The sequence below is a fragment of the Puntigrus tetrazona genome, chromosome 5 (assembly GCF_018831695.1).
Source record: "Puntigrus tetrazona isolate hp1 chromosome 5, ASM1883169v1, whole genome shotgun sequence".
Classification (NCBI taxonomy): domain Eukaryota; kingdom Metazoa; phylum Chordata; class Actinopteri; order Cypriniformes; family Cyprinidae; genus Puntigrus; species Puntigrus tetrazona.
Genome location: NC_056703.1, coordinates 18,972,582 through 18,985,260, shown reverse-complemented (window position 1 = coordinate 18,985,260; position 12,679 = coordinate 18,972,582). Strand labels below are relative to the sequence as shown.

The window sequence follows — 12,679 nt, the reverse complement described above, 5'->3', positions numbered from 1 at the left end:
AAATGTTTATAAAATAATGAAGGGGTATGAATACTTTCGCAAGGCACTGTATTATGTTTTATGTAGGGCTTTAGAAAGGCTTTAGAAAGGTTTCGGTGAATATTCATGAAGTCAGAAAGTTTGAAGTCATAACTCACTTTGCAGCTTTCTCATCCAGTACTTTTAAGAAGTTGTAGGCGGGGCTTAAAAGCTGAGGTATGTCCTGTAGGAGGTTTTTTAGAAGAGCACAGCTGAGCTGTGATTGGATGGCAGGCATGAGGGCTTGAAGCTCAGCACTCAGGCGAGAGAGAGTGCTGGAGATGAGGTAAAATTCCTGAGTAGAGCACTGACAAGACAGAAAACTTCAAGATAAATAGAAAAACATGTCTTTAAAATATAGTTGAGTACACATTGTATTGTCAAGGAGGGGGTCATATCAATTTTATATCGTGCTACTTTACACCAGGTTCAATTAACCGCCTCTTTGAAAGCTCTTCAAAACATTGTGACAGGTTTAGAAAACAATCAGTGCTGTAAACGTGGGTGGTCATGCATGCACGTGATATAAATGCATTCAAAGTTGTGGAAGTACAAAATAATCATTTTAGCGGATAAGTTTCGATGAATGGTGTGTTTGTATTAGTCCTGACCAGACATCATTAATCATTATATGCCAATGGCTTGTCTGTATGTAATCTGTAATTTCCATATTTTGATGACAGTAAGCACCAAGGAGCCAATTAAATCTCCGCTTGATCTTGTGTATGTTTATAAACATCAAGCCCATTTCCCAAAGGCTCAACGTTAGTCATTCCTACTAAACATAATGAGGCAATGCATATCCACTCTCTGCGTTCATTAAAAACTGTGGAAGTCCCCTGTAGGTCCATGCAAAAACTTTCTGACCCTTTTTACGGTGAATGCGTTTAATTTATGTTGGAAGTTCTACTTTGACTTGCTACTTCGCCCTGCCTTTCATCTACCACTGGAGAAAATAAATTCTGAATATTCAAGGATTTCCAACCTACCAACGCTAAAGTTTTAGGCAAAACTACGCCTTTAACACACGCCTTTAGTTTTTTGATGAAGGTGCGTTTATAAAAATGGAGGACAATGAGATGACAGAAACAGGCAGGTGATGCGGGGGTTAATTAGGACCCTCTATCTCTGCAAACAATAATCATTCCCATTCCCGCTCCCACTCGTTGTCATTATGCTAATAGAGTCATTCAACAGAAGCACGCCATTAAGCACCTTCCCTCCAATCTCCCGCCTGATTCCAGAAACAAACAGAACGAGAAAAAGCAGGAATATAGAACTTTTCCATCAGCTAAAATAAATTTCGGTCTTGAGAGGCTTTCATTTTTAGCAGAACAGGACGGGCACTTTTTGCGTCGCCATGGCCACTGTACGTTGTTCTTCACTGTCATTCAAACTAATTCTGAATTGCAAAACAAAAAGCCATTGATTCCTGGTGGATCTGAGTAAGTAAGAATTGTTTTAAACAGAAAGTGATTGTTTAGGTAAAACGGCCTTTACTTTTTTGTGGTAGATACTGCAAAGTCCCCTCTCGAGGTCGGGTAGACGAGTTAGCAGAGACTGGAGTGAGGGAAGGACACTGGACTCAGAACACAAAATTTCTGCTACTGCCTCCTGCCGAGCCTGGATATCACTGAGAGAGAGGATTTGAAAAACAGTATGAACAGAAGCAAGAAAATCTGTAGTAATTTGTCAACAGATGCTATACACAAACCAGATGAACCGCTGGAACTGTATCAAACAGCACACCTAAGTGAAGCGGGATCATAACTATCAGATCATAATGATCGTATTGTGCTTCTCTCTGATGCACTGCACAAAATAAAGACATTTCTGGGTTACTACATCGAAGTGCTTAAGGAAACACTTCCTTTTATTAAAGGCTATAATTTATAAAATGGTTATTAAATTTGACAGGTTTTATTTTTCCTAGAGAGAATGGCCAGTTTACTTAATTTTACTTCATAAAAGCGTATATATATAAAAAAAAAGAGAAAAATCTATGACCAAAAGTGCACTGGACTTGGTGGTATCAAAAGGCATTTTAAACTTTGTTCGGAAAGGCCGGTCATTTTTATTTTGCAGCTTTTTTAAGCACGCATTTGAGCTTGTCTTGTTTTTTAAGCATGTAGAATTGCAAAGTAAATAGTATAATAATGCAAAGTATAATTTTTTTTTAATTTTTGAAACAAGGCTGCATATATTCAATAAAAATACAGCACAAACTGTAATATTATAAAATATTTCTACAGTTTAAAATTAGAGGTATTTGGTGTCACATGACCCTTCAGAAATCATTCTAAAATACTAATTTGATGCTCTTTTTATTATCTATGTTACAGCTTAATAGCTTTGTGTGAAAAAGGTAATTTTTAAATAAATAGGAAGTTGAAAAGAACAGCATTAATTTAAAATAATATTATGCTGTTATATTGCCTTTACTGTCACTTTGGATCATTTTATTGCATTTTCTCTCAATATAAAAAATAATTTATGTCAAAAACCTAATGACTCCAAACTTTTGAATGGTATGTATGCGGTTGGTAAAGCCCAGTCCTTTCACAGACAAAACACCAACATTTCAATGGAAATTCACACACAATGCCATGACAGTCTCAATTCAAAAACGCTCCCAAACATGTCTGTTAAGAGTTTTGGCAAGAAAATATGTGGATTTAAGATTAAATTGTTATGGAATCAAATATTTATATATTTATTTTTCTCCACAAACATAATCGGATTCTTTGTAAACATGCATTACATCACACACAGATCCAAACAATCCCCCACAACCTTTAAAAGGCGTATAAAGACGACATCAGATAGACAGTGCCTTGCCAATTTAATTTTTTTGAGACAAAAACCACAAATATTGAATTTGAGCACTAATCAAATAGAAGAAACCTCACAATTAAAATGTATTTTACAGCAGGTTATCTATTTTTATATGCATTAGTGGTTTCCCATAATCCATGGGAGATTTTTCAAACGAGACAGAACAGAATTGTAATCCCACCACTGGCTAGAAAATGGGCTGCAAATTTCCTCCGTTTCCAAAATATTCTAGGACTAGGATTAACCTAGGCTCAGAGTTTAGAGCTCAATATTATCTGCAGCGGTGTAGTGAAGATCTGGGCATGCCACTTCTGTTCAGCATTATTCATACAAACACTCTGCATCTTCCATACTAGCATTCAAATCACTGTGATCACTGAATAATAACATTAAATAATGACTCACATCACAGACTTCAGCGGCTGGCTCACCCACTTTCTTAACAGTCTCTTCCCAAATGGAGTCTGAGTGTGATCCAGAACCCACAGCAGACTACCTTTTACTGAACCTGTGGTCTGACGGCAATGAAAAGGAAGTCGTTATGAAATCCAAACCAACATCCTAGGTAACAGATAAATGTTGGTTAGCAAAACATTATTACCCAGACAGTGACACAAAAAAGAGAAAAATAAAATATTTACATGCTAGCACTACATAAAAAGATCACTTTAAAGCAAGGCTTTGTTAATATTATAACATAAAGCGACTTTTAATTAAATATTATGTTCATCGTAATGGATAATGCATTTCTACATAAGCAAACGTAATGTACTTCTTACTTCCAAAAAGTAATAATCCTCCTACAAATGTTATCTGATCTTTACAGTAGCATTACCTTCTTACGAAAACTGTCAAATGGATATTTCGTTCTCCAAATATGCCTTGACACTCAACAATCACTAAAGCTCACAAAAAAAAATTAGCAATTTGTTAAAAGTTGATGCATTTTAAACCTCACAGCAGGCCCGTAGTTATTGTTGCAGCAACATTTATTAATATTTTTTCTTCATCTATTTTTACCGATCTGATCATTTTAGCTTGATCTGCTGTAAAACTGAAAATCTGAGATTCAGCCATTATTTTTTAGCAATTAAATACTTGTTTTTGACTAAATGTTTTTGGACTTATACATAAAACAAGACTTCACAGGACACTGATGCACATAGCAATAAGTAGACACACACCCCTTAACAAAGTCTAATCACAAGTGACCTTTGAAGAATCATTTTCGAGATGTTATTTAAACAGCGATGTTTACTGGCAGAGCACTAGTGATCATCAGATCACCCAAGGTGGATGTTAGTTCAAAGTGTAAACAGCACGGCTGTGCTTGTGTAAATTATCACTCGTGTCTTTCTCAGTTTGGCTGACCTGGTTGCACAGGATCTCCAGATTCTTCACGGTAGCCGCATTGAGCTGCATGTGGTCTGCGTCACTCGACAGCCGCTTGAACGAGCTGCAAACACGACATTTCCAAAATGTGCTTTTCACATAAACAGCTCCAGCTTTATAATTACATCTTTACACATTTTCCCATCTCTGGAAAAAGTCAGACTAACACAAACTATTAGGTAGCAAGGCCCTATTCCAGCTAATGATGCATGTTAATTAAGGCCCTTTCAGAAAGTCCGCAGGTCAACACCTCTTATTTTTCCTTGAAGAACATGCTTAATCAGTCTGTAATTACAGGACGTTCCTGAACATTCACACATCAGGGGTGACGCTCTGCTAGCATCATGATTCAGAAGTTTCCCGCTGCTGCGCTATACTTGGATAAACAAAGGGCCCTTATTAATACCTATGTGCCTGATGGAAGTAGGTGTGGGATGTGTCTACTTTATGTGAGGAGGAAAAATAAATAAAAATTTGCTCGTCTCCTAATAGGTTCACGCTATTCTGAAGAAAAAGCCAATGAGAGAGGAAAGTGTAGGTGTTGCAGACACTGACTCATTCAGGAAATGCACAGTGAACATATAGTTAACACTTGATATTATTCAAATATCCATTGGTACCACACAAGCACTGTCAAAGCACAAACCCAAACTAACTAGCAGAAACCTAAGGGAATTTTTTTTTGCATTGTTTGTTTGTGTTGCAAATTAACATGGTCTCACTTTTTTTTTTTAAACCTGATATAAATGACCTTGACATGCCATAGATAAATGTTTTCAGACTACTCATAACCTATTTTGGCCATTTTTGGACCTTTACAGCCCTGGTCCCCAAAGAGCAGCAAGAACATTACTCTAAAATACTTAATCATTTTGCATTTCACAGAATAGAAGTCATATCACCTTGGACCAAAATGAGGGTTATAAATGACAAAAAAAAAAAATTTTTGGCTAAACTGTACCTGGAACATAGTAAAATCTTTGCTAGCTTAAACTCAGTCAGATACTGGATCACAGGACCAAGACAGCAGATGATGGGGCTCTCCAGACTCATACAGAGGGAGTAGGAACCTATTTAGAAAGAAAAAAAAACTGTAAAAACATACTGCATTATTAAGTGGTACTGAAAAATCTTTGGGGTTTAAGCATAAATGTGCAGTTCTCGTGTCTTAAAAGATGTTTTAAAGTGTCTGCCTCTCTGTATAACACTACCATGCTAACGTTTGAGACCAATAAGTGTTTTTATTAATTACTACTTCTATTCAGAAAAGATTCATAAACTGACAGTAAAAATTTTTAGATAGATTTCTATTTCAAATAATGTTTTTTTCAATTCTTTCTATTGTCCAAAGAGTCAAATAAGCCCGAAAACAAAAATATTAAATCTGCAGTCTGTAAGTTTTGCCTCTGTACATCTCTGTTTAATAAACTGGCTTCAGATCTGATGAATCCAATGTTTTGAGAAATAAATGTGTCTGTCACTCAAAGTGTCTGTCTGTGTGGATATTTACTGTACTTGGCAATCACAGATTCTATCATACATCTTGGAATATATGACACAAATATTTACACTGTAAATCTCTTTGACACATTTATTATATTTGAGTGCGAAGTCTAGAAATCTTCACAGTGACTCACTAAAGTTTAGGATTTGTTGGTCTCTTGGCTGAATGTACTTGATTAAAAATACATTTGAAACTACTTTTCACATATCATACAATTAATATTTGAGAAATATTACTACAGTTTATTACTGTGATAGAAAGTATACAGAAATTCTGAAATCCCTTTAGTATACTGATTGGGTTTTTAGGAAACTTTTGTTAAACATGATGTTGAAAATAGTTGTGCTGCGTAAAGCTGTAGTTCGTAAAATTTTTTTAAAAATGATCCGATCCTGCAGGTCAAGGATCGTTTATAGCCTTTTCTCATAGCAGCTGTGCTACAAATCATGGAAAATCATAATACGATTCTCACACATAACAAAATCGAATGTTTTTAAAATACTAACTAAATTAATATAAAAGCATGTAATCTTAAATTACTTCTTAATTAAGCAAACGCTGCTTATAAGTAATTATTCAAGATAGCAGTCAATAGGCAAACAATGCTTGGATTGCTTTTAGATTGCTCTCTCTCTCTCTTTCTCTCTCTCTCTAACATAAGAAAAAGAAAATAAAATGCTAATTTTATCAAATGTGAAACAGAACTACTGACATCAATCAGATATAAATATGAACAAATCTAATGCTTTGTAATTAGCTTGAATTAATTTCTAAAATTACATACACAATTTCCCCATCAGGTTTAACTTGTGTTAATGTTCATGTTAATTTTGCCACAAATACTGTCGAAAACAAATGGACTGTTATTTAGTTCTAATTTTATAATCTACTTGATATTGAAACGCCGGCGCTTCTGACATCCCTATTTTCAGTGAACATGACAGAAGGCGCTTGGGAACAATAATTAGACTAAAGACTTGTTGCTTGTCAACTTCCTTCGGTGTACTTGATATGAAGTTGCATTTGAGATACAAAGCGAGGAGTATCAGAGAAAACTGCAGTGATGGCGACGCAATTAATGGATCCGGAACAAGGTTACTTTGTCTCAGTCTCGCCAGGAAAAGCCACCACCCTTTGTCCTACACATGTCCGGCCTAAAGGACAGCAGACATTAATTTGTCACCTTCTGCCTAAAGGGAATGATTTTTCAATTAAACACACTGACCTGGCGTCAGTTTGGGCAGACGTCTCTATCCTAAAGACCAGCCGGTGATTCATCATGACTAGAGGTCAGACATCAAACAACAGACAGGAGGCAAGAATAAAGCCATTTACCCTTTTCTTGGTTTCCCCCAGCTGAATGAGGGGTGTCCCTGTAGAAATCTTTGATAATTCCCATCGCGGCTGGGTATTCAAACATGGAGCTTTCTCGTTTCTCAAGGCGAATCCGGTCATCAGCTTGAACACTGAAAGAAGAGACAAACAATAGGTTTGCACGGGACAACAGGAATCTGTACCAAATACAACTTTTAGGAGAAATGGAAAAATGTTCTTGCATAGTTTGTTTATCAGTATTATATTAAAAATACACACACAAAAAAAAAGAAAAACATAAGAAATAAATTTTTCCTGCACAGTTCTTTAAGCTCACTATAGTAGAAAATTGACTAAATTGTTTATATTTTAAAATGTCTCTACCGTGGCTTATATAACTATATATTTAAATATGTTTTATTATTCCAGTCTATAGTGTGACATGGTCATTTAGAATTGATTCTAATATGCTGATTTTCTGCGAAAGAAACATCTCTAGTTATCATCAGTGTGAAAACAGTTGTGCTGCTTAATATTTTTGATGAATTTTTATTACTATTAATTGAAGAGAACAGTTCCCTACCAACAAGTCTTAGTTCCCAGAAACATTCTTTTTTATATTTAGTTTTTGTTTAGGCAGTTTTCTTAACGGAAACAAAATGTTTCTGGTTTATAGAACGTAACCTCTTTACTCCAATATGATGAACCCGTGGTACGTCAGTAATCACCCAGCACATATATGGACACCCTAATCAGTATTATAAAACCAATATCTTGTTTTTCATCTATTGTTTAATTACTAAAAATAATCTGTGCACGTCAACTAATAATAAGTACAATGAAAAAGATTATTTGTCCATTACGAGATACCAAGTATTTTACATTTCTTGAGCACCAAACAAAATTTAACACAATATATAGTTTATAAATATGACATTTATTCACAGATCTAGAGTCTAGAGTCATTCACTTAACCTTTGATACTATTTACCAAACAAAGATCTTTTTTTTTACTGAATGATGTGAGGAAACAGAACAAAACAGTCAATACTGTGTCTAAAAATCGAAGTAACTCAATTACGCAAGTATTCAACTACTTGTTGAACTAAAATCAATGTGACATTTGTGACACAGTTGTCCCGTTCAGCTCTTTTGCTCATTCCATAAACTTACTTGATTTGATTTTGTCCATAAGTCTCTTACAAAGAAACAGGCAGTGAAAGAAAGCCTAAATAGCACATAATACACTGTCTATTATCAATCGCTGTCTATGTTAAATGTAATCAAATCAGATGAATCATTCTTGCGTTTCAATGCCTCGCTGGTGGGGTTTTTTGTCATTGAATCAGGCTAGGTTGGGGATTTGTGTATTTTTAAAAATCCTGTTCTGAATTTAAGACTTTTTAAGGCCTTTTACTAGAAAAATGTTAACCGAGGCCACCCTGTTAATGTGGGGACACATTAGGTTGTGCAAGGTTACATTGTGTTACCTTGTAAGATACATCTCTGGCAAGCCATTCTTTAAAGTCTTAGGTAAGCCAAATACCTTTCACAATATTTAATGGTGTGTGTGTGTGTGTGTGTGTGTGTGTGTGTATATAGCATTGAGGTACCATCATAGTAATATTTTGCACACGTGAACATCATGATAACGTCCATCAAAAAGTACCTCAAGTGGGAAACATTTAAAGTAATGCGTAAATAAACATAACTGCTGTAAATCAATCAAGCCAATATGCATAGGACACTAAGACTTATAAAAATAACCTGCAAATAGTCATTAGGTAATGTTCTGTATAGGTTATTTTTAGGTTATTCTGTATAGGTTATTTAGGTTATCCTACCATGTTCTGAGAACGTTATTTTATGGTTAAAAAAAAAGTGGAAATGTTCTGTTGTGTTTGTTTTTTTTAATAACCAAACAGGAACTAAACTAACGTGAGGGGATTCAGGGGAACGTTTTGTCTTTTCTGGGCTCCCGGAAACTACAATTCATTGACTTGCCGCTAGAAGCTTGTTTCAAAAGGGAGCCCGCAATGTTAAAATGCCCAATTTTACAGCAGAAAAAAAAAGTGCATTTTTTTAGTACTCATCCGTTTAAATTATATTAAGCTTTAAAAGTTCTGAAAGCTACGGGTGACGTCATGGACACTACGTCCATGGTTTTTACAGTCTATGGATGAAATGAATTTAATATGGATTAGGTTTTTTTCGTTTTGTTTTTGCGCGGGGGGGGGCTTCAATACCAGTGGATTTTCTTAATACATTTACAGTGCTTATTAGTCTCACACATGAGCATGCTTCACCATCAGTCCATTCATTTTTGCTTCCCAACCATTCAACACTACAGAGATCTCAAGGACGCAGGTTTTCTTTGTATCTCTGTGCTGTTGCTGGGGCAACCAATGAACATATGTGGCCTATGCAAGCGTGCAGCCAGCTTTATCTTCCCCAACAGTGTAATCGACTTGCTGGAAAAAAAAAAACAACAACTAGTAATGATTAATTTAAACTGGTATTGTGCCCACGGGTAACAGTTTCTACAAATCACAACTATGCAAACACGGTCACAAGAGGTAGCTGGCTCATAATATGTCAATGGCGCTTTCTTTTCTTAACAATAAGATTTAAAAACATTCTTTACAGAAGGCAATATTGTAGGTAATTTTAATCACTGTTTTCATAATCTTCATTTTATTTGCTCTTGCAGTGAGAAAATAATTAATCCAAATAGAAATATTCTATATAGTCTCTAGTTACAACATGCATTACTGCATGTTTTGATCCGAATAGTTGACCTTGAAATGAATGTTTTGTCGTCATTTACTCACCCTCACTTCGTTCCAAATCTGCTTGTTTGTTATGTTGCGCACAAAAGAAGTTATTTTAAGAAATTGTAAAGAACCAAACAATTATTGGTCCCCACTGAACTTCATAGTAGAGACAAATTCTATGGAAGTCAATGGGGACCATCTACTGTTTGATTACAGGAATTCTTCTTAACATCGTTAGTTTTATGTTCAACATAAAGAAGCTCAGACTTTCTATACAGGTTTCTGAAGACATGAGGGCAAATAAATGATGACAAAACTTTTTGGGTGGACTACCCCTTTAAAACCGCTTTTAGGTAAATATCACATGTACAAAATGTAACAAAATGTACATGGTCATGAAATATAAAACGTTGCATTAAGTAATTTGTATACATCTATGTTGGTTGTGCTTTAAACAGGTTTACTCTTACCCTGACGAATCGCCAACAGATGTTTTTCATGAAAGGTAACTAATATAAAAAACAGTTTCGACCCTCAATGTAGAAACTTTATTACCCATATTGGCTATCATAGCCAAATAATGAAAACAGGAGGAAATTTGCCAAGTTATTTTAGGAAGAAATAAACAGCAGACAAAATCCTGTGAGGAGGCGTGATTGTGTTGTGTATGAAGAAATTAAAGTAGCTCGGTCTGTATTGCAGAGGAGCATTGAGAATCCATTTCAAGTTACCAGTACGCACTGGGGAGAAATTGATGGCAGTGGCACCTTCAACACACCACCTGCAATTCCTCTGAGGCTCTCATTAACCCACAGCACTGCAACCACTCAGCAACAGTTGCTATGGGCCCTCCCGCACTATCACAACCCCTGAGAACTAAAGCACATAGCTGGCAGTGGAAACCAGTATACCCCATATTAGTCTGTACTGCTGTATAGTATTTAAAGCAACTTGGAAAAATGAAGAACAAATGTAAGATTTTACCAATGATGATAAATTGGCCCCCCCACAATCATTATTTTAGAAACAGGAACATACAAAGGTTGCTTGAAATGTGTGCAGATTCAAAAGGGACAGTTCAACCAAAAATGAAAATTCTGTTATTAATTACTCACCCTCGTGTTTGTTTCAAATGTAACTACCACACTGAAGGCCCCAAGAGGTAGTAAGGACAAAAACGGTCCATGTGACATCAGTGGTTCAACCTTAATTTTACGAAGCTTATTTTTTGTTCACAAAGAAAAAAAAAATAACTTTATTTGATACATGTCATTTGTCTGTTGTGAATGTGTGTCGTGGTCTGACATGGTAGAGAAGAAATGATTGAGTAAAAGTAAAAGATTGAACCACTGATGTCACATGGATTATTTTAACTATGCCTTTAAAACACTCTCCAAGGTTTCCTACTTCCATATCCACCTTTTTCCTGACCGCGGAAGTAAGTCTATGGGTGAGGTTTACAGTTCATTAATAGGGAAATAATGAGGAGAATAAAAAAATGCAATAAATGGTAAAACAGTCTGTACTACAAACCGTTCATAATTAAGATAATACATTAAAATAACTTGCAAAGGCACACCGATTTTCAATATCAAGCAGCAAAACGAACTGTTTTTGTACAGCTAAAAACAGCTGGACACAGATAATATACCTGTAGAATTTAAAAAAAATGGAGGCTTACTGACAGCATTTATGCAAACCTGCATAGTTCACACTCCATTTTAACAAGTCTTGATTTTAAGCTAACAACAGTGCCCTTTAAAGCTTGTATGCAGACATAAATGCCCACGCAGTGATTTGACAGTTGTTCAGGTGGATAGGTCAGAGGCTTTAACCTTTAAACACTTTGATTTATAATTCTGCTCCATGCTTCTTTTGCTTTTCCAGATTTTCTAGCACCATTAATACAATATTAGAGGTTATGTTCAATGAAAAACAATGACAGGGCGATAGAGGAGAAAGACAGCAAAGAACCACAAGGCCAGACATAGCTGGTTATAAAGCACGAGGTAAAATGAGGCAAAGAAGTAACAGCTGGAGACAAGACAAAGGTTGGGAGAACATCACTGAAAACACATAATTAGGAAAAGAAGGGTTTGATCAGGACAATTAAAGCTTAGGTGTGAAAATGCTGCACAAATGCACCAATTTGCCTCCAAACTCTTACCATTGGTGTCACCGTGCTAGGTTGGTTGGGATTCTCGAACAAATATTCCAAAACCACCACAAAGACATAGCATGCACACTTTTCAGCAGTACAAATGGTACCGTACAGGAAGACATACATAGAGTCTAATTGGGAGACTGCGTTCTTGCCTGGAGTATGTGATCCTCACTAATTTAATCTATTACTTTCCTCAGCCCTGTTAGTACCTTTAAGCGTTGCCCTTGGCAACAACAATCACAGTCACAAGGATGAGCGTGTCAAAAATAAATCAACAACATCTGTCCCACTTAAAAGACAAAACAAAAGATGTTCCCCCTGTCAGCTGAGCAGTATTTCCCTCAGGATTGCAATAGTCATTTCTCTTTTTACCTCAGGAAGTTATTAGGTTCAGCTTTGTGACGACTCTTGGCCAACTGTAGGGACTAACATCTTCCAAACTACTCACTCACTTATTTACTTGTTATCGATTACATCACTTCCAAAAGTGTGGTTTCTTTTGGCCACTGAAGGTGATTGTAGAACCTAATTCATGATCTGCATGTTCTTCTAAAGCAGGAGTATCCAAATCTGATGGGCCTCTGTCCTGCAGAGTTTAGAACAAAGGATTCAAAGTTCTTCAGACTGACTAGAAAGTTCAAGTAAAGTGTGTTGGAACTGGCTGAAGATAAACTCTGC

General features: G+C 35.9%; 1 protein-coding gene across 3 annotated transcripts in view; it reads right to left on the bottom strand.

The window, feature by feature from the left end:
• Window positions 1-12,679, bottom strand: part of msh3 (mutS homolog 3 (E. coli)) — a 51,779-nt gene that overhangs the window by 28,840 nt on the left and 10,260 nt on the right. For all 3 annotated transcript variants that reach the window (XR_006251073.1, XM_043240648.1, XM_043240647.1), the window contains exons 9-14: window positions 7,085-7,215; window positions 5,207-5,315; window positions 4,225-4,309; window positions 3,259-3,368; window positions 1,519-1,651; window positions 138-325 (exon numbers count right to left, since the gene is read on the bottom strand). Coding sequence is in view for 2 of the 3 variants with exons in the window: in XM_043240648.1 (XP_043096583.1) it covers window positions 138-325; window positions 1,519-1,651; window positions 3,259-3,368; window positions 4,225-4,309; window positions 5,207-5,315; window positions 7,085-7,215 (756 nt within the window). In the remaining variant the exon portion in view is untranslated. The remainder of the gene's footprint in view (window positions 1-137; window positions 326-1,518; window positions 1,652-3,258; window positions 3,369-4,224; window positions 4,310-5,206; window positions 5,316-7,084; window positions 7,216-12,679) is intronic.